The 23,515-nt window shown below is 41.5% G+C and overlaps 1 protein-coding gene across 1 annotated transcript in view; it reads right to left on the reverse strand.

Moving 5' to 3' along the window:
- Positions 1-23,515, reverse strand: part of LOC117764945 (chemokine-like protein TAFA-3) — a 78,036-nt gene that overhangs the window by 32,025 nt on the left and 22,496 nt on the right. The window contains exon 2 of the mRNA XM_034591118.1: positions 9,396-9,496. Within this exon, the coding sequence (XP_034447009.1) occupies positions 9,396-9,495 (100 nt within the window). The 5' untranslated portion in view covers position 9,496. The remainder of the gene's footprint in view (positions 1-9,395; positions 9,497-23,515) is intronic.

Here is a 23,515-nt window from a genome sequence, read left to right on the forward strand (position 1 = left end):
TCTCTTGCCATAATGTTAATCCACACTTCATCTCCTACCATCACAGCTGCATATAGTGGCTTAACCAAAGGCAGAGAGTCGATAGGGGCTTTGGTTCTGCTTAAGAAACCATAGAGATGTTCCAGGCTGGGTCAATGCTGGGTTGGCTGGTGAGCTAACAGGTAACGATTAGCACTAATGAATGCAATGAGAGGGCCCCAATGAGGTAATCTCTCTGTGCAGCCAGAGGAAACTCTCCATTTACACCAATTAGTACAACCACATAATCAGTGACCATAGCACCCAGACTCATACTGTAAAGTTTTTTTTCTTCTTTTTTCTCTCTCCTTACCTTGAGAGTTCAACTCTTTATGTCGGCGTTTCGTGCTATTTCTGTCCTCAGGTTTCTCATATCTGTACACTTGAGGAAAATTGAAGGATCAAATGTGTGTCAATAAAATGCTGTGGTTGCAGGTTTCTCTGAAGAATTCTCCCTGTTTGTGTGTTTATATAAAGAATACAAGTTCCATCACCATTTTTATCGGCTTTAGTGTTGTGGCTCGAGAGATGGCAATGCTGGCTGTTGCTTGACTTTGGTTCAGACTGAACTTACACAGTATCTCTTAGGGAGCTTTCACACCCACCTTGCTTGGTCTGGATCAGACCACAGTCCAGACCAATGCACCAAAATTCAGTCAGACCTAAAGAGGTGGTCTTGGTTCCGATCAAATGGACCATAGTTTGGATCGTTTGCAATGGGAACATTTGGTGGACAGTTAGGACTTGATGATTGCTTGCATAATGATATATTTAGATGAAGAGGATGTTCATTTTGCCAAATGCCGTAATGACATTAGTACCTTTTTTCAATACACTTGCTAATACAATAACTGAATTAACAACGAACCGACATCAGACGCAGGCCCATCTCACATTCATTCATGGCCCTCAGAGGATGAATTCTACAGACTTTGATGATCCAGCATAGCTCCACCATGAAGGTTGACACATTTGCTTTAAGTGAAATGTCTGACAAGCTGAACTGTCTTTTCTATTGCATTACTTATTCAAACTGTGATTGTAATCCCATTAATAGTTTATTATTGTATAAAACCATCTAATCATCACCATTTAATTACCATCTCACTGCTGTTATGATATTAAAAACAGTTATCACCGTATTTGTCAGATACCTGATCAGAGAAGACCGAAGTACCAATTAAAATTGATTGCTGTAACACAAACACTCACTTGCCAGTTTATCAGATGCACCTAGATAACACTAGAAACATAGACAGGCTTCAACGGGCCTGTAATAAATTCTCAATTTATGAAAATGACAATCAATTTTTATTGAATCTGTTTGAGAGAAGTTTTTATTTATTTTAATGGTGCAATGTTGGCAGCTTTAGTTTGTGATTCTATTACACTGAGATGTCTGCTCCATGAAGACACAGTCGATCGAAGCCAACAATGCACCGATACCTTTTGATCATGAGCCCATCTCATGCACAGCACATGGCTGGTCCTTAAAGGTTATACATATACACGACATTCACTGGCATTGGGTGTCACACAAGATTATCCTGTGATAGACTACAAAAGGCCAGAGTGCCTGTTGCCAGTTAACAAATACACTCCTGGCACCTTAATAACTGAATAGATCATGGTTAAAACATGTGCGTTACCAAGGACACGCTGATTAGGAAGGTGAGTATATGCAAATGTCGTTCTTTGGATTTTGTCAACAGCACCAATTCAAGTAGAGCGAGGGAGAGAAAAGAGGCAGAGACAGCCATGGGCCTATGTAGCAGCCATAATGATGAGCAAACGGATAGATCATAATTAACAGGTATCTTGGTCGCTTTAAGGCAATGGGGCAAATGCCATCTTCTGTGAATATCAGTATCACAAAAAAAGATGTATTTTAATCCGACAATGAGCAAAAATGTGCTAAATGTTCATTTTCTAACATGTTTTGACCTGCTCAGAAGATGAAACTACCTTTTTGTGTCATGTTTTCCACATTCCATAGCACGGCATATAAACCTTCTTTAACCCATGGTGGCGTGCTGTGGTTTTCATACTTAGCTCGCCTTTTAATATGGTCATTTTTTATTTATTGCTCAGCTGTCTTAAGGGTTTTGGGAATGTAACATAAAACGTAGTTAATATTAGCTTGATATCACCTAAATCTTGCAGCACATCAGGGCACCTCGGGGCAGAAGTCTTCACGGGTCCACTTTGTATAAATTATATGAATTTGTCTTTGAAGCCTATGAATGAATCGTTTTAGTTTCTATGACTTAAATCTTTTATTTTTATTTTTACCTTGCTGCCCTTTTACACAGTATCTGCTTGTTAACTGATCAAACTATCTGTTAGTTCATTATGTGTTTGTGTTCCTTCTATTCTGGTCGCCTGCACTTAGGATCAGGTTTAATTATCGTCTAGTCTTTTTGGATCTAGCTGTTCTTGGGTCCCCATCAGATCAGGTCTTTCCTTTTTGAAAGTAAATGTAATCATCTGGTGTTTTATTGAGTTCATGCATTTGCTGCAATACCTCCTAAAGGAATAGTGAAATAAAGACTTTTTCTTATAGTTCTTGTTCTCTATCGCTATGTCACTTTTTTCAATATTGTAAAAAGATATTATGAAAGACTGTGGTTACTATAACATTAATTACACGTTAGTTCCAGTCTCCTGGAGGTAAATCAGACGAGCTAGAGCCGCATCCACCACTTTCTGCTTCCATAAAGGGCACCCTGCTTGTCTGCATTAACAATGAACCTTGGCATTCAACGTAAAACATTAGGCGTGATATGAACCTATCTTGGTCTATCCATAATGAATGACTAAATGACAATAAATTGCAATCTTGCCTGTAATGAATAATAATTTGCTAATTTCATTAATTTGGTCTCTTGGTCTATCTCACATTCATGAGCATGTACACCATCGCTCCATCTATTGAACTGCGAATTAAAAGTGTTAGGGAAAGCTGGTTTGTTTCTTAGCATGAAAACTTTCACATTTGTAATTTTCCGCTTTAATTTTTCACAAGCCATATGGAGCCATGTTGTACACCAAGCATGGAGTGCAGCTTTACTGTGGAGCAGCCTCTAAGGAGGGCAGACAGCCTGTCTCTGCACATCACATTAGAGAGCCTCTTTGAGTGTGCATGCATGTTAGTGTGTGTGCGTGTGTGTGTGTGCGTGTGTTTGTGTGTGCATTTACTGCAGGCCTGTCTGCGTGCCTGACTGGATGCACATGTCCCTCTGAGCTTGTGTGAGAGCAGTTTAGCACATGCATCTCAGCATCCATATATGTCTTTGTCTTACTTCTCCATTCCCCCTTCTCGGCAGACAGAATGCCATTCAGAGCAAGTTAAGTTCTTAGGGGCTTCTAATCAGTGGCGATGTATGGAGATTGCAGCGTATGGACTGAGAATCAATGACTCGACAGTGTGTGGTGAAGTGATCAGCATAATCGCTGTTCCGCTTAACTTCAAAATCCAAGCCAAGCGGTTTCTCCAAGACTATTGGCAAAGCCGCTGAGACACTTCACCAAGGCCGAGACTTGCAAATAAGATCTCTTCATTGCAGGAGATCTGCAGTCCACTAAGAGTGTTAGAGCTCGATGGTCTAAGGTTTAAAGCCCGTAATTTTCTCACAGTTCTGCTGTGATGTGTATAGTAAAGCATGTGACTAAGAGAAAAAGACAGGAAGATGGATGATTTAACAGATGGAGAGGCTGCAACAGCAAAGGAGAGGCAGCTTTTTTCTGTTCTGGCCAGAGAGATACAAATCTGTAGAATAGAAGGTGAGCAGGAGCTAGGAAGGCACACACACACACACACACACACACACACACACACACACACACACACACACACGCTGAGACTTCTTTTGCTACTTCTTAGCCATCTTGACTATTCTCATCACCACAGCTGTCTTGTCAGCACATACTGGTGGCAACAACACACACACTCACACACACACACACACACTCACATTAGTGCTAGAGTGAATAATAAAATCTCTTTCAAGCCTTGGGATGGGTCACAATTTTAATCATTTTTTCCCCCTGCAAGATGCAGGAGAACTATATCATGTTTAAGGCATCTTATCTTTTAATGATTTCTTGTTCATTTAAAACAGTTTTCCCATGTACCCATGTCTGTACCACATGCTTCTACTAAGTTAAGAGTTAGTTAGTTTCAGCACAGGCAGAGCCCACCAGTCTGAACACTAATGAATTTTCTCCAGCTGTTTGTGTTTCTGGACATGACCTCATGCTTATAGCAGCAGACAGCTGGCTGGCTGAAGTAGAGTGTGCACACTGATCAGTCAACTCCCATAGCTTCACCTCATGTAACAAGAGATAACACCTGGTCAGCAAACACGTACTGAGCTCAGATCAGTTTCTGTTTTCAGTCTGTTTCTGTCATAGATGCTATGAAATTCACTTCATGACGACCAGAGCCAGAAACCAGGGCTCATCACATCCCATAAACAGCAGCATGTTCATCTAGTCTTACCATTCGTGTCTTCGTGTTTACAGCTGCAAGCCATCTATCACTTTTTAGAATAAAACTAAAGTGTTTATGTACATTTTTATAACTTCATATTCATGATGTAGATGCACATGCTCATTATCTTTGGTTTTACCTCATCTACATAGTACAGAAAAGTTTAACTCAGAACTGAATGTCTTTAGCCCCTCCACCCATTATAATCAGTTTTTCTTTAATTGCCTGTGTGTGTGTGTGTGTGTGTGTGTGTGTGTGTGTGTGTGTGTGTGTGTGTGTGTGTGTGTGTGTGTGTGTGTGTGTTAGTGAATGCGTATGTGTGTGTCTGAGTGAAAGCCTCAACCTTGAAGTGACCTAAGGGATTGTATTCAGTAATTATCTGATTACTCGTCTGTTTTTTCCCACTCAGACAACCTGCAACTGGATAACACTGTAACTCCCTGATTACAACTTACTCTACAATCAATGACCCATTAACAGCAGCACGCAGTTGCTACACATGTCCACACACACACATACATACACACACACACATACCCTTGTACACCTATCTTTGTGGGGACTCTTCATTAACAAATGCATTATTCCCGAGTGCCATACTCAAACCCCAATGGAACCAACTGAATGGACAATCCAAGTCCTGAGTCTTACAGGGTTTTCACACCTGAGAGTCTGGACTATGGTCTGAACCAAGGTCCATGTCTTCGATTCATTTTTTTACATTTGATCCTGTGAGTTTTGATTGTGGTGGTGGATCCTGATCGTGGTGGCAGCTGATCGTTGACTATGATTACAACAAGACTGCTTGACATACAATACGCCTCTTATGTACAATACTTTTAACATTGACACACTTTTCCATTATGTTACAAACTGTTTCACCTAATCAATGTTGTAAATACTGTTATTTTGTTGATCTTCTCAGTTACACGCGGCATCTACTGCACTTCTGTCCGTCCTGGGAGAGGGATCCCTCACATGTGGCTCTCTCTGAGGTTTCTAGACAAATAAAATTTGATTGATTGGATTGATTGAGTTTTGGTTTCACGTTGCAATTTAGGGAGCAGACTAAAGACTTGTATGACATACGTATGTCCTGTCATCATCACCAACTCGGCTGCATCTGCCTATACTTGACACAGATTGGTTTGTAGACAGGTGAGTCTGACGTTGGTGTGTTTTCATATCCCCTATTGTATTTACAAATATGCATTTAATTTGAAAAAATGTAATACATATAAACAAGTAGGGTTTTTTTTTAATGGAGAAAATAAATAAACCTGTTCACTTAATTATGGTATTATCAGCAGAATGAGTGTCCTATACATCATCAGAGTTGAAAATTACAAGCATTCCCGGAAGCCACTTCTTTTTCTTGTCCAGTTGTTTAATGCTTTCTCAACTTCCTGCAAATGCTCTGCATGTCCAAGCTATTAAAATATGATTTTTCACATTGCAAATGATCCAAACAATTGTTCTTTTGATCCAAGCTGAGATCGCCTCTCTGGGTTGAGCAACGTTTTGGTCTGTTGGTCTGGACAGAGGCATCTTTTACACCTGTTATTTTGACTGAAAAGTCCAAAGGTCCGGACCAAACAAGGTAGGTGTACTGTGTAAGCTCCCTTTCTGCTCCAACAGGGTCCAGCATTTGGTCCCCACAATTCTAATTGGCTCCTTAATCTGAGATCCAAAGAATAGAGCTAAAATAAGCGCCAAACCCCAAATTTGCAAGGAGGAAGTTGGGGCTATAGCAGGCATACAACACATTCGACTGTCACAGCAGAGGCCAGAGTCAAAATAAAAACATGCTGGTTAAGATCCGGGAAAGATTATGGTTTTAGTTGCTGTCGTCTTCAACCATGATCTTTCCTTAACCATAACCAAATGCTGTGAGTGCCTAAACATTAGAGTAGGTAGTACACATGGTTATTGCAGTGCAGTCTGAAATCATTTTACTGATGAATTTAGTTTCAACATTGTTGCAACTTGCCAAAAAAGGAAATAAACAACATGTCTTCATTACAGCTACAACACATATTTGCATATAAGTTCTGTGTAAATGTAATCTTTAGGAGATAGAGTTGGCTTCGGGGGAGGGTATAATAAAATAACTACGACAGAATCCTCAGTGACACAGTGCACTTCATTGAAAGCCCAGTGATGCACCACAATAAGGAAGCGCGTCTTCCCTTTCTCCATGTCTTTTCACCATCCTGCCATTTATGAAAATGTTTGCCCTTGCCTTGTCAAGAAACGCTCTGTGAGAGGAGGAGATAATGTCTGGCAGCCAGACAACGGCAGAGTCAAACTTACACACACGCACACACACACACACACACACACTCATAAAGCTGTCGTTTACTGTACATATACATGAACTCACATAAAACAATATAGAGTCTCCACAAAGTGATAACATTATGGTAATTTTTCAGGCCGTCTTAGACACTGCATTCTTTTTAAAGCGTCAAAGAAAAAACTCATCAATCATTTCCCCCTTCGGTCATCTGCTAATGGAATAGTCGTACAAAGCAGATATTGAGACACACAGTACAGTACACTGACTGCAGTATAAATATCTTTGGCATCAGTGACGTGAGACACACAGTAACAACAATGACAAACAAAGGAGCCCGGTTCAGATGAAGGGCAGCTGGTGCACGCCACAAGGTCGGCATGAAAGCCAAAGGCAGAGCTTAACATTTTCAAGCCATCGTTGCTTATCATATGTAGCCAAACCAAACACAAAATCCCCTAATGTCACTTCTTGGTTTTATCCTCAGGTGTGTCTTGTCATTGTGAATACATTTTTTTTGTCGGATATGTTTTGTTATCATGTTAGTCACATCCCTGCCTTGGTACGTTCTTTGCCCCACGAATCTTTAGGAGCAGCCTTGAAATAAAATGTATTTAACATAAGCTTGATTTTCAAACCTGTGGAGCTCCAAAGATCTTTAGTATCACACGAGTCCAGAATCGGAGGAGGACTGCACAGCTCTTGGTGTTCATTTGGTGCCTATGCAATCAACACTTTAGGTTCTGCTTTCATGAATCAATACCAGATTGATTTTATCCACCCCCGTTGACATGAACACATTATCTGATATAACGTGTGTAATCTAATGACACCTCCACTGGCTCTGGTTAACACACACAGACTCAATATAAACTCCTTTGCTTCACCTAAAAAGCACCGACCTCAACAACTCTCATTCAGGACCAAGATCAGACCCAGGGTGGTTCTACTTTCACAGCAATGTGTTAGTGCTGGTCTGGCTTCCCCAATTCATTCTGGTGTAGAGGGAAGACGCTTTGACTTGATTGTAAATGTCTTTAAACCAATCACAAATGCCTTGGACAGCTCCAAGCCCAATATGCATTGAAATACTGCAGTGTTAGTAGGAAACATTTACACGCGTTCAATCACCAATAAATTAGCTTCCCTTCAATGACGATGCCAAAAAAACAATGATAAATGACATACAGTTCAAATCTTCATCATAGCTTCTAATTTTCTGTTGTTTCTTATAGTGAAGTGAATTTTTTTAAATAGTGATAACAGACAGGAAGTGGAATAGAAGGTAAATGCAACTTGAGTTACAAGCCCAATGGAAGGCTACACAGTCGACAATCAGTGTAAATCTCCTCAATATGTGCCTGCAAACCTCTCCTACCCAGGCCCGAGCCAACTGAACTAGGGAATGGGCAGTTTACCCCCCCGAGTATCAGCCCCAAGACCCTGCCCAACTCCTACTATATTTGATATATTTCTGTTTATTTAGACATACTACCGACCTACTATTGGTCGGTTTGTCAGTTTCCATAAGCCTGTTATACTATAAAAGATCAGCATCTTGTTATCCCTATATTTGCATTTCGCTAAGTACAGCTGTACAGCCTGTTAGCATTGGTGTCGACATGTGTTTCGCCTTTACTGACCTGATTTGTCATATGAAGCTGATTCATAATGTAATTCAATTCAACATTTCATAAACTGCAGCCATCAAAATAGCATAACCACAAGATCCACACCTATTTAACGTTAAAGTAAAAACCCCATGTAGGTAGGTTGGATGTAGCTAATCATCTTACAACTCATGATTAAACTTAGCATGAATCTATATAGGGCTGCACATTTTTAAGTGCATTTCGCAACTAAAATGCAATTTAGTACAAAAGTAACTCTAATCACCTTCACAGAGGGACACATCAAGTAGATGTCCATTTTCATATTCCCACCACATGTAGGTTAATACCTGAACAGCAGGACTGAAATAGCTATCATATGCACGGAGCAGGTACCCTGTTCTCTCTAAGCTTTTTTTCCAGACGTTGGCAATTTTCAGTGTCTCACTCAGGTGATCATTGTTAACCAGAGAGGCAAAGATACCCAACCTTCACATGAGAAATGAACTGTGAACCAGAAAGAGGCCTCAGGGCTCAATCATGCTAGTGATTATGCCACATAAGGCTCACTGCTTGCTGTCTGTGCTGTGAAGTACAGACAATTTCAGAGTGTCGCCCCACCCTGATGGGACTGCAAAGACGTGAAAGTCTCAGAACTTAGAAGACCTTTCTCTGTTGGATTACTCTTATTCCTCTTCCTTTTATTAAAGAACTTTTTTGTGTGTGTTCTTCCTGGCGACCTGCCTCTGTGGACTCATATTTCACTGTGAATCTGACCCTTGCATTCCCTCGGGTCGCACACGGCCTATTCACTCCAACTTTACAACATGTGAAAAGAAATTGGCTGCAGAGACTGCCTGCAGTGGTAATCTGGGATAGATCCAATACTGTGAATGCTGCACTGAAACGTGGAACGACACGCAGGAATATGTACTGTATACACACGCATGAGCGGACATTAACACATACATGTACCTACCTGTGTGGCTCCGGTGTGCATGTGTCAGGGAGGCCAGACAGAGGGACAGCAGTAGACTCCATACACCTACTCCACAAATGCAAGGGCCCCGTTCCCGCATTCTGCCAGAAAGAAACAGAAACATATACTCAATTAGAGAACAAACTTAAACTAAATTACTATAATGTGCTGTGCACTGCATGATGTTTTTCAACTGCTGGTTGAAGCTACATGCATATATTACCCACCTACTGTCTTTTTAATGCCGCTAGCATGGTTGTTGGCAATGTCAGCCTTTCTGTCACGTTGATACAGACTGAAATGTTAATTCAATAGTGCATTCATAGTCCCTTGAAGATTCATCTAAAAGACTTTGGTGATCCACTGACTTTTCCTCTCGTTCTATTAGGAGGTCAAAGTTTTTATTCTCACATGAAATATATCTTGACTACTACGGCTTAGGTTGATACATTTACCTTAGTGCCTCTGTGAGGTTTATATGAGTGGATTATCTCAGCAACTATTGACTGAATTTACCCTGAGTGCACACATCCATGTTCCCCTCAGGATGAATAGTTTTAGTGATGCTCTGATTTTCCATCATTATCAGGTCAAAGGGTAAATTTGTATACCTCCACACCAGCAACAGCCAGTGGCTGCAAGCATTATGTTTTTCGGGTTGTCCAATTGTTATGAACACGATATCTCAAGGACACCTTGAAGAAATTTCTTCAAATTTAGTACAAACATTCCAATCAACAGAGTTGATTGGCACAGATGAGAGTAGTTGGCCAATCAACTCTCCCTGGATTAAAAAGGCAGCAGGAGAGCTGCCACAGGGAGAAACATGGAAGAGAGACAAGAGACGCACTAAGAGACGTGAAGAGAGACTGAGCTGAGCTGAGCTGCAAAGCCGAGACGCCAGCAGAAATTGCTGGCAAGTTTAAGTTGAGTTTTTGAATTTTTGTTTGCTCGGTGTTATAAATAAAAAGATGCTGAAAAGCAACTGGTTTGTCTCTGGCTGTTGTGAGGTGACCCCAGTGACAACGTCAATTACCACAACATCCTTTCTTCACATTTGTTACAAATGTTCATTTGGATTAACTAGTGATGAATTGGTGGACAAAGGTGAAGGTCACTATAACCTTGCAAATCATATTTTTATGTTTGTAAACACAACGGCTCAGAACACAAGGGAGTGTTTTCAAATTTGGCACAAATGATCACTTAGACTCAGAGATAAAATGACTAGATTTTGATGATAAAAGGTCAAGGTCACGGTGACATGTTCTTGTAAACGTGATATATCACACGCAGATGGTTGAAATCACTTTTTAGGGGTTGATGGGGGGGGGGGGGGGGGGGGGGGTAATCTGCAGCTCTGCTGCCTATATATAAAAACCACTGTACACCATTGCCAGAAACTTTACACAACCTTCTAAGATAACCGTAAAACATATAGACACAACCAGCATTCACAGACTCATCCCGGTGCCTCTCTGCGTTGCCAAAGAAAAATATATTTACACAGGCAAAATTATTGTTTACTGCAAACACATCCAAACAGAAGGAGAGACAGTGAGAGACACAGAGAGGGAGAGAAGTAAAGACGAGGAGAAATAAACACAGGGATGGCAGCGATGAAGAGCAGGAGAGGACTACGGTGGCTTGTAAATTTGGAAAGTTGTGTTTAATTCTCTGTCTTGGCAGCCAAAAGGGAAACAGCTTCAAAAAAGGAAATGATCCAACTTCTGTTAATAGTCTACACAACACTGCCTTTCCATTGATTAACTACTGTGTATGTATTTTTCATAGCTACAAATAGACGGCATCTGTTGAGTGAATAATATTTCAGTCCAGACCGAGGCAGTACAAAGCTTTGCTCTGCTGGTTGGCTGCAGAGAACACACACACAAAGCAATAATCTTTGTAATAAAAACATAATGGAAACTTTCTAATAAAAATGAGTTATGTTTCATTATTAGTAAGCAATATAGTTTTATAATGAGTTTTATTGTCTTCTTATATTTTTCTGTGGATGATGCAGACAATGACAAAGTAAACACACAACACAACATACAGATGCTGTGTTGTGTGTCTCCCTCTCTATGTCAAGACGTGGTAGGTGTTTACAAGTGATGCACAGGGCTGATGTGTTTGAAGCACTTTATTTTCTGAGCACTTAGTATAAGTTTCTCTCTCCACCGGAGAAAGTGTGTTTTGTAAGCAAAGTTGAGTCTAGACCCCATATTACCGCATATGAAAGAGAGGACATTTTGGCGAGTCCTCAATTTTTCAAAGGGCCATTTGAGGGTTAAATGCAAGTATGTGTGTGAGCATGTTTTCTGTTACCTCTTTCGAGCCTTTCCAGCAAACCAAAGCCAAGTATTAACTAGGCAAAACATAATGCAGGTCCTACTTAATGTTAGGGGTAAGATGGGAATTGGGGTTAGGTCAAGCTTAGGGTTAGGCATTAATTGTTCATGGTAATGGTTTGGTGCAGGGTTAGGCTGTGTAATGATTTAATGAATGGAAGTCAGTGGAGGAGGACGATGGGAGAGGATATAGGGAGAGGAGACCATAAAGAGATGAATGGAAGAAAAGATGAAATGTGACAATAAAGTGTATATGTGTATGAATCTGTGTGTGTGCGTGCGTGCGTGCACTGGATGTGAAGTTAGTGTAAGTGTGAAGAAGTAACTGCAGGAGACTAGCAAAACAAAAGCTAATGTGTGAGATACACCGTGAAGAAGAACTTTCAGTTTGAACACGTTCACTTAACATAAAAGTATTTTCCCTTCACTTTGTAAACTTACTGCTTCTACTCTTTTTCTGCACATCCTCAGTGTTGTTGCTGCCCCAAACTCTTCACCCACCCACACACACATAAAGGATGAATTATGTTTTTATATGGTTCTTTCATGTGAGGTTTTGTCCAGATTGGAGTGAACGTGATGTGATCTTGCACTTGTCCACATTATTCAGTTTACTTTGGAAAAAATACACTGGGACCAGAATCAAATGATCGATATTAGTCAGAAATTGATCATGAACTGAAACCACTGATTTAATGTTGAGTGACTCACTAAATGCTTTTTATAGTGGTTCATTTTCTCTTCAAACAGGCCAACATAGGTGAAGAAACAAAGAAAAAAAGATAATTGTTAAATTATTCTGAGCAGATGTGATGATGAACATTAAACAAACCAAACTTTCTAGGTTTGGTTTGTGCAGTTTAGCTCATTGCACACAAGATTATATGCAAACCTGGTCGGGTCTGAGTATGTGGTGATGTGTTTACTTGTGCATATATATGTGCGTGCATTTGTGTATGTGTGTGAGCACTTTTGCCATGAGGTTGTGTGTGTTTAGCCCTGAGCAGGGTGTGTGAGTCATGTTGCCTGGCATTTCTAGAGCTGGGAGAAGCTGCAAAGCCAGGCAGGCTGAGCCAAGGCTTTCTCTGGTTAGGAGGCACGCACGCACGCACGCACGCACGCACAAACACACGCACACACGCACGCACGCATGCACGCACACACAGTCATACATGTATATGCTTTATTGTCTCCTCTCGTCTCCTCTACCCCCTTCCTCCTCTCCTCACCTATGCTCCGCTTGTTGTAAATAATTAGGAGACAAAGTGGAGATGCTGCCCACTTCCTCTCCACATCATTTAAACACAAAGCAGTGTTTGTGATGATGCAGTGCCACTTCATTATGGCTGGTGGTTTGGTCTGTCTGCCGCAGGATCAGTGGGTGTGTGACATAGAAATGGATTCAGAGAGGAGCCAAAAAAGAGAGGGGGAACAAGGGGAAGGCGGGGAGTGGAGGCAGGTGTGTGTGTGTGTGTGAGAGAGAGAGAGAGAGAGAGAGAGAGAGCGAGAGAGAGAGATACTGCTCAGGAACACAGGGTTCTGATCGATCGGAGCTAAAAAGCTTGATTTTCCATCAGTATCAAAATCAGCAGCTGATGGTGATTCATGTCACACACACACGCATGCACACACACAAACACACACACCCCTTAGTACAAAGTCACAAACAACAGCCGTTTTTATATATAAGATAAACCAAAAATGCTGGATAATCCGGGCTATGTTTTTTAACGCCCGATTGTGTCCAACATCTGTATGCACATGTGTTGTGAAGGTGTTTCCAGCAGCTGCTTCACCTAGAAATTCCTTAGCACCTTTGATCCTATTTACCGGCATGAATTGTGGTAAGAAAGCAGCATTGCATCCCATGACCCTGGATGATGTAGCTTTCATTAAGCAAACACAGAGGAGTATAAGAGAAACAAAGAGCGAGAGGAGGGAGAGATAGAGTTAGAGAAAGAGTGGTGGTCTCCGATGAGTTCTGCAGTCTGTTCCATAACTTTAATTAGTCCCATTGGAGTGCCCTCCCCGCTCCACACGGCTGATCAGCTTCCCCGCCATATCTCCAGTCTGTCTTTGTGCGTGCGCGCGTAGGCGTGTGTGTTTGTATGTATCTTAGCTAAAGCCGGACAGACATCTCACGGGCATATGAGCTCTGGTTGAGCTCCCAACAGTAGAGGAGAAAAATGTAGTGGAAATACATTAATATTCAAGGAGTTTCCATTCCCTGAGATATCCGCCATTTGGAAAATGGGGTGCCTGTACTGCCTACATTAGTCACTGTGGCAATTAGCGTGAAGTGATTTCGCTACCAGAAGATATATATTTTCACCACATTATCCTATGTCCAGAAAAACTGAAAGTGGGTCTTTTTTAATATTGAAAATTAATCCAAGTCAGTGAAGACATTTTCGAGAATAAATTGTTCTGAGGCAGCAGGTTGAGCCACTGCAATACAGGCCATGTTCAGGGTGTTTTTACTCCCACTGGTTCAAGTACAATGAACTGCAGTACGTTTGCTCATTTCATTTGGTCTGTTTGAGTAACTACACCAAGACCAGTTGAAAAGGAGGATAAAGTAAATGGATCAACAATTTGGTTGAATGGATTTTTTGATAGTAAAGAGACTGTCAAACCTTTGACCTGATTCATCTTCAAGTTTCCCTGCTGCCTTAAAAAATGAAGTTGACAGACTACTCTCTGTTTTCAAGAATTAATTTGACGCTGCTGCTGTTTCAGACACTTTATACCTGAGTTTGTGCAAAGACAATATGGGGACAGTCCCAGTAACCTCGATGTAATGTGTATAAGTGCTCTGGTGTGAAGACTTGCTTTGATACTAACCCTCATTGTGGGTTGAAAAAATATATATAACTATGACTGAATTTAACTGGTAAACGTATAAAGTAAAATACTAGAAATATTGATCTCGTGTCTCTGATTTGTTACCGGAATTATTGGGAAAGAATATGCCAATATGCAGATGATGTTCTTTTATAAATTTAATATGATGAGTCAGAGTATATGAGTTTGAGTCTGACTTGGCCATTTGCACAAAATAGTGGATAGTATCAAATATATGTATTATATTCATTGTGAGAATTTCACAAGGAGATGACTGTTTCAGTGAAGTAGTACCACACCTAAGGTCATCAGGATACTCACAGTCATAATATCAAAATAAAATGGAAGATAACATCTCCATCATCAAGAGGCAACAAAGAGGAATGGAAAGAACACAGAGATGATAGAAAGGAAAGATAAAAGGTAATGAGATGAGTGCATGGAAGGGAAGTGAAGAATACGATAATGGTACAAGGATGAAGGAGAGGGAAGGAAACAAGGGCAGAGAAGTGCTATTTCAAACACGTCAAAACAACCTGTCAGTAACTATGAGTTCAGGAATTCTTTGTTTAGTAATGACATTGGGTGTTTTGACAGCAAAATTAGCAGTGAGCAGTGGCAGTGAAAATCACTTTTTCAATTCATGTAAAAGGTGGTTAATATGCTAAACTTTTTTCCTCATCACTCAGTGGATGAAACTGCAGTAGTTTATTTATGGATCTGAATGTACTGGAGCTGCACACTTCTCTGCCAACTGGGTAGTTTGATCTAAGGAAAATACTCAACTGACTTATTTGGATTTGTTTTTAGCCAAGCTACGTCAGCGAGGCTCTAGGGATGACAATGTCCTTCAGTCCTACACTTTGGATGAACTGGCATCAAATTTTATTCTGAAATTCATGGTTATGAGACGATGTATTCTACTTTTGAGCCGCTGATGTTTCCTGTAGGGTCATCATGAGGCTTGCATATACAATTGTGGAAGAAATGTATGTGTGTGCCTTCAAATTTGTTGCTAAACTAAGATGGTGCATGTATATGGGTAAAATGATCTGGTAAGCATTAGCATGTTAGCTTTTTCGCTAACATTAGCAGCTTCACAGCCTCACAGAACTACAGGCGGAGGAAGGTTGGTCCTCTTAAAATGCTCGCTCTGTTGAATTTGTCCATTCGTACTTATTTATCACTTATTTATCATTTATACGCAAGGTTTCATAGGACTGGAGCTCACATTCCACCCACATCCCAGCAACACACACACAAAAAACACAGCTGGTTACGCAGAAAATGGTCTTAAGGTCAAAACCTTGGGTAACTCTAATAGGAGGCACTGCAATACCAGAAGAAAATAAGCCATGAAGAGTTGCAGTGTGTGTGTGTGTGTGTGTGTGTGTGTGTGTGTGTGTGTGTGTGTGTGTGTGTGTGTGTGTGTGTGTGTGTGTGTGTGTGTGTGTGTGTGTGTGTGTGTGTGTTTGTGAGTGTGTGTGTGTGTGTGACACCTGTACTTTAGTTAAATGGAACTGTAGATGAGACAAAGTTAGCACACAGCCAAGATGAATGCAAATAGACAGAACACAATAATACGATGACTCATCAGAGGAAATCTACGTATTCTTGTGACTTAATTGAACAGTTTGTTTTGTTGCCAGACTCAGGACTGGGGCTCTCCAAACCTAATTGCAACCTCGGGATATTTCAGCTTGATTAGGCCTCCCTGATCCTGCCAAGAGGGTGTGTGAGGGTGTGTGTCTGTGTGTACGTGTGTACGTGTTCATGTGTATGTGTTTCATTAATGAAATCCACAGTTTGGCCCTTTTGGATAAATTCACTCCATGTGAACTGTGGAGGAGAAAGCCAGCAGCTGCAAATTAGGCCCCCAATTTAACAAGCACTGTGGAAACTCAACTGTGTGTTGGGGGAAAATAGGGAGGAGCAGGGGGAGAAAAGGGGAGAGATGGAAGCTTTCGGCCCCTTCCTCCTCCATTCCTCGGCCTCTTATCTGGGTCTCACTAGTTAACAGGACTATATGACTTTAGCAAAGTGCACATCACAGACTTGACATCCCCATCCCTCAAATCAGCTTTTGCCTGCTGCTGCTGCTGCTACATGTGTGTCCCCAACACATCCCTAAAGCTTGATTCGTCCCAAGGGTGTCACACTCCATCTATTTCCCTTCTCTCGCTCTCTCTCGTGCTCCGCGTCTGTCTGCCGCTCGCCGCGTTAACCTGGAGAACTCAGTGCACCGCAAGGTACAATCCTGGTGTCACTACACATCCATCGTCCACACGTGACACAGCCACCCTCTAAAATATCCCCGGGTCAACCCCACACAAAGACACACACATAGGGGAACAACACGCCGCTGAGGAGCGCGTCTGCTTACAGTGCCGATCCAGGTGGTAAACGCGTTTATGTTGTCTGAGCTTTTCTATCACCCACAAGTCCAACAGCGTCAGACAATAAAAGGAAAATGGAAAAGCCGGCCCTCACCTATAGGAGGTACACCATTGCTTTAAGCTGGCTTAACACTGCAAAAATAACATCAAAGTCCCCCTCTCCATAGAATACACAGTGCAACACTTTCATATTTATCTATCACATTTTGACTACACTTCAGTTTTTTTGCAAGGTTCTTGGGCAATAACCGAAAAAAAACACTTTGAACTAAATAAACAAATGCAAAGTAGGGATCTCTTGAAGCTTTAGAATTTAGGAAATATATTAAAGCAAAATGCAAATGGCCTCCACTGTGTGGTCCCTGGTGCAGACAGAGAGAGAGGACAGCATCAGGCCTGGGAGAGCATGGGTGGAAAAAAAAATAATCCTGGGAGAATAAATGGCTTCTCTAATTCAATTTCCGTCCAGGTTTTTTGACTTTCTGTCGCCTCCCGTCTGGGATTATTACATCACTAGATGAGCAAAGTGGAAATCCATCCTGGACTAGAAGAGCCATGGTTGACAGATGTAGTGGTTGTTCTGCAGAGTAAGAACAAGAGTCAAGAGTTTCATTCCCCAAAAAACTGACAATGTTGCTGAACAAGCAATAAGAAAAAGGCAGTAAGAAACTACTTTACAAACTCACTTGTAGTTTAAGATAACTACCTCCAGAACTGTGAATACACAGGAGGCTGAAAAAAGAGGGAGCAGCCATTCCCTTGTTTCGGGACTCACTAAAAGAGGAAGAATGCAGCCTCTACTTCTCCAGCTCCCTTTAAGAGTCTGATTTCATCCGTCCATCTCCCAGAGAGACAGGTGAAAGTGACCAGCAATAAAAGCCCTTGCTCTCTCTCTCTTTCTCTCCCCTTTTCTCTCTCTCTTTCTCTGCCTTCCACTCCTCCCTCCCTCCCTCTATCTCTGTGCTCTCTTCTCAACTCTGCCTACCATCTTAATTTTTCATCACAGTGTGGTTTTCAAAGCCCCGGCGCTTTTTCTCCTCTCCACCGCCCTCAGCTGGTATATTTAGATTGTGTCTCTCCACCCCTTCCGTCTTCCACTTCTCTCTGTGTCTCTCTCTCTCTCTCTCTCTCTCTCTCTCTCTCTCTCTCTCTCTCTCTCTCTCTCTTCTGCTTCATCTCACTCATTCACTCATTAACGTCTTCATCATTGACACGGATGCGCTGACGGTCACTTACACACATGTATGTCGGAGCAGTTATTCAAAGTATGAGCAACAATTTTTATCGTCAGTTCATCTTTTCAGGCTTTTTAGGTCCTCATTCTGCCTCAACAAGAATTTTTCTGTTTTCTCTATTTATACCATTTCAAATTAAATATCTTTTTCAGAGTTTTTGTGTCAGACATGAAAAGATGTTACCTTGGGCCAAACAACTTGATTAACTGAGTCATTGATCAATTATGAAAACAATCATTAGTTGCCGCCCCAGATTTTATGTAATTTTTCTGTTTCTTTGAGCAAAAATATTTTCTGATCATCTGCTCTCCATCCCCAGGACATGATTTGAAACATACATATTTGGCCAAAACTGAGTTGTATTTGATGAAGTGGCAGTTTGTTCTTTCACATAATTAAATAAAGCTGCAGCGAAATAAATCATTTAGATGCAGAAGAGGAAAAAAACAACCAAACCGCTAAAAATATCTTCCACAACTCAGAAGCTGCCATCTCACTTTTTGACTCGCTGTCAAATCATCCCCAAGACATATCTTTTTTTTTTGGTTGACCCCGGCCTCCTCTCTCTATGGACTTTTTTCCCAGATACTAAAGTGTTTTTTCTTCTGACATCACAGTGACAGTTTGCAACATGGGAACTACACTTTTACAGTTTTATACCTTTAACCACTCACAAAACGCACCAGCTGCTGGGCCACTGCTGAGAGGAAACCTCTCATGTTTCTCACTGGAGGTTCAGATTTCCTATGAGGACCACACACGAAGGTCGACTCCGATAGGACAAACCTCAAATGCTCTGAAACCAACAACTGCCACAGAGGACAACACACAAACAAACACACACACACACACACTTGAAAGCACACAGCACAAACAGTCCATTCAAAAAACCCACCATGTTTGGTTAAAAAAGTAACTTCAGCGAGTTGGGAACCTTAATAATTTTCAGTCTGAGCGTGAAAAACTGGTTTCATCCATGTGTGTCAGTGGAAAACTGCCAACACTGCTGGTAACAGTGTTTGTGGACAAAAAAAATGTGGATGAAAGGAAGAGAGCGAGAGCGATGGAGCAACATAAACGTATATTAGAGGAGTCAACAATCCACATTCCCTGTTGTTGTGTGTTTTTCCATTTTAAAGAGAAAGTGTGGCCAGGGGAGAGAGAGACAGCGTCTTAACAAAAGTGATGTGTGGAGATAAGAGGAGGTAATGATGAGTGTCCAAGCTCAGGGAAAGAGCCTGAGAGACGGCAAAAGGAAAGTGGTGCATCTTCACTCTGCCCTTCCTTGTTCCTTTCTTTGTCTCGACGTCTCTGACAGATTAAGACACAGTTCATGAGTTTCTGAGGAACAGTGCAGAGATCACAACGGGACATCTTCCGCCCTCTTTGGTCTCATTCTGTAACTCTCCTAAATCCCCTGGTTCAGACCTATTTCTCTGCCCTAAATGCATAATTTGGAAAATGAAGCATCTGCTTGGGTGGTCCCAGTAGGCCCGTGTGTATCAAGCTGAAACTGACACACAAACACACACACAAGAACACACGCCATCACTTAGGAATAGTTTTAGTCCCCCAAAAACGTAGCACCTAGGAATGCATCTGTTAATTATGCATGTTTTTGAATGTGATATTGAATTGATATTTCTGTGTGTGCAAGTTACTGAGGCAATGATAAGAATGGGGATATTTGCAGAGGGTTAGATAAATATAACACTCGCTGGTAACTGCGTAGATTATGAATTGTGACGCTGAAAAGTTTGGTTGCTGTGTGAACCTGTCACAAAGTCTGTATTTAGGTTTTCCTAAATTAGAAGATCACATTTGTTCTGTACACGTCTGGAGCCGTTCAGATACATCTGGGACTTTCTGTTTGTTGTCAACATCCATCGCTGATCAGCACAATACTAAAACAGGTAGCTTGTTTTCATGTTGTGGTGTAACTCTAAACAGAAATTAAATTTAATGACAGAGTTAAGCTGAAATCATCAATACAAAACTACTACTGGAGCAGCACAAAGTGTGGTTAAAGCAGCTCTGTTTTATTGAACAACACTATGCCCTGTCCTGGAGTTTTTGATTTCATACTATATATAATATATATATATATATTATTTTTTGAAATATTAGTTTCTGAGCAACGATACCAGGAATTCATGATGATGGATTTTTGTTAGTGTATGTGTTTCTTTGCCTGAGTCTACGAGAAAACTAATCTCTTCAGATCAGGTGCAGGATTATAATTGAGCCTTATGGGGGGGGGGGGGGGGGGGGGGGGGGGGGGGGGGTGCACTACACTTCCAGATGACACTAAACAACATACAGAATAAAACACATGAATCGCACAAACTTTTTTTCTTTTTGCAGATCTCTCCTCATATCTTCTCCATTTCACACACAGCTTGGTGCACATAACTTATGCATGCTGTTTTCATACAGGTTGTCATGATTCGGTGTGTACCTCTGCGTGTTTGTGTGTGTGTGTGTGTGTGTGTGTGTGTGTGTGTGTGTGTGTGTGTGTGTGTGTGTTAGCAACCAGTAGCCACAGATAGCAGCAGCAGCAGGACAGTAATGGTGTATAAGTCATTCTAATGATGTAACAGTGAAGCAGCAGGTAAGGTCAACACAAGAGACTGTGGTGGAAGGTGAAATGCCTGAATTCATCACACACACACACACACACACACACACACACACACACACACACACACACACACACACACACACACACACACATGCTCATGAATGAATCAGTCCCCACAGACACACCTCCAAGCCCACGAACATGTACCCTGCCAGTCTCTATTTCACTCCCCATTCACTTTCCCCCATATTCGCTTGCAACTCGTTTTTTTATTTCACCTGTGAATTTTATTCACCCCCCCCAACCCTGCTCTTCTCTTCCCTCTTTCCTTCTCTCCTCCCCCCCCTCCCTTCCGCTGATGGTGATATTGTTGGAGGTCAGTCGACGCCCTGAGGAAGAGGGCTGATTAATGGATCCATGATCACTGGCTGTAATTACAGTGTCAAATGAACTGTTAGCTGTCCAGTATGTGCAGGTTCTGTGTGTGTGTGTGTGTGTGTGTGTGTGTGTGTGTGTGTGTGTGTGTGTGTGTGTGTGTGTGTGTGTGTGTGTGTGTTTGTGTGTGTCTTCTTTCCTAATGTGCTAGTCAGCTCCCCACAGATGCAGTTGCCATATCAGCATAGACAACAGATGGGCTCTGGTTACACACACACACTCACATACACACACACAAACACGATAAACCACTGTCTCAAGTAGCATTTCGACTTAAGTAACAGAAAGATAAAAGTAGCACATCATATTTGAATAGTTGAACTGTAGGTGTGCCAATGGGGGGCATGGTGCTTTTGTCTTTGTCGTAATTATGCCATATCTGTTCAGGCTCATATGGGAACAGGCAGGTTAGTATCAAAACATTTAACCATAATACACCCTGTCGTAGCAAATTAAACTCAGCAGGCATCTCTTTATACTGCCAGCAAGCACTGGCAGATGTGGGATTACGCATACACACATATACACACACGCATACACGCACACATACACGCACACAGACACAACAAAACTCAAATCCCAAATTATTGCCAACAGATCAGGGTGAGTTATTGACTTCTACACACGCACCCCCCATCAGACATGATAATAGGAAAGTGAAGCCACTTGGGCAGGCAGATCAGCAGCTGGGCTGGCAGGAATCAGAGGCAGACAGACGGCCAAACACAGAGTTTAGTTTTTCGGGGTGGGTGAAATTATGTCTCTTTTTGTTCTGTCTCGTCCGTGGAGAGGAAGAAAAAAAGAAAACAGTCAAACATGATGCACTTGAAAACAGTCCAGTCTACTCGCAAGAATTAGCACATATTCGAAGTCAAAGCTTTTGTGTCCGATTAATGTTTTATCTACTAGCAGAGACATTTTCTTAAACCCACAATAACTTATTTCTTTATTTGTTTGTTTATTTGCTTGTTTTTGGCCACCTGGGAGCAGTGTTGTAAATTGTGAACACATAATATTATCGTCACCTTTAAGTTAATACGGAGAACTAAGTTGTGCTTCCTAAAACATCCGGTATATATATGTAGCAGCATTATTTGGTCTCTACAACACGTCAGGGAAATATCTGGTTCTTTAGCTGCTAAATGCTGCGTTACGCTCACAAGTTGGATGCAAACTGCTGTTTGGGATGGTTTATAAGAAGATCCTTACTGACAACATCTGCCTGCTTCTGAAAACAGCTCTGTGAGCGCAGTGAGAGCGAAATGAAAACAAAAACAGAATGAGCTGAAACTCCATAAAAAGGTCCATAAAGCCGAGGAAAGCGGCAGATTCGGTGCTAATTTCAGGTTCTGTCACATTGTTTTCAAATTGTCAGCTGATACAATGTTGATATAAAAGTTTTGAGTATAACAGCTTTAAACTTTGCTCTGTATCGTTATGTGTTCAGCAAAATCTGAAAAAGGCCTCAATATAAAGAGCCAGATTGTTTATGGGTCTAAGTTTGAGATTCACTTTGTTTTTTTAACATCCTGTTAATGTGGGAAGGAATTTCCCTCCACTGTCACTGCAATTCATACTGTTGAGCCTCATGCACCCTTGCAACACACACACAGACGCACACCCACACAAAAGACACCTATTCAAATTCTACAGCTATCCAGAGGAAGGGTAAACATGGATATGCATTCGAGTCACGCGTGTGTATGTGCGCATGCCTCTTAGTGTGTGTGTGTGTGTGTGTGTGTGTGTGTGTGTGTGTGTGTGTGTGTGTGTGTGTGTGTGTGTGTGTGTCTGTATGTGTGTCAGAGTGAGAGAGAGACAGCCGGAGAGTGTGCATGGATTTCTAGTTGGTATTCCAGGGTGGCTTGTTGTGAGTGTGGTTTCCCACAATTCTTATCAGAGTTGTGATCACAGAAAACCGGTCTCCTCAAATGGAACACATCCCGCCCTCATACTATCAGGGATAAACAGACACACAGCAACACACAGAGTCATCCTTATGTTTCTCTGTGGTTCCCTTCCTTCAGTCTAATTCAATCCTGAATTTACGACACGAATCTGAAAAAAGCACAGCCAAGAACTTGAATACAATTCAGAAGAATATGAGGTAGACTATGTGTCTGACTTGTGAATATATAAGAGATTTTCTTTGGAGGTTCTGCTCAGAACCAGCAGGGGAAATCTGCCTGGGGATTGATAAAACAATTGTTGGCTTAGAAATATTTAAAACAAAGGAGGAAAGAAAAATGCTGCAGCAAATACAAAGTAAAGAGGT

The sequence above is a fragment of the Hippoglossus hippoglossus genome, chromosome 7 (genome assembly GCF_009819705.1).
Source record: "Hippoglossus hippoglossus isolate fHipHip1 chromosome 7, fHipHip1.pri, whole genome shotgun sequence".
Classification (NCBI taxonomy): Eukaryota; Metazoa; Chordata; class Actinopteri; order Pleuronectiformes; family Pleuronectidae; genus Hippoglossus; species Hippoglossus hippoglossus.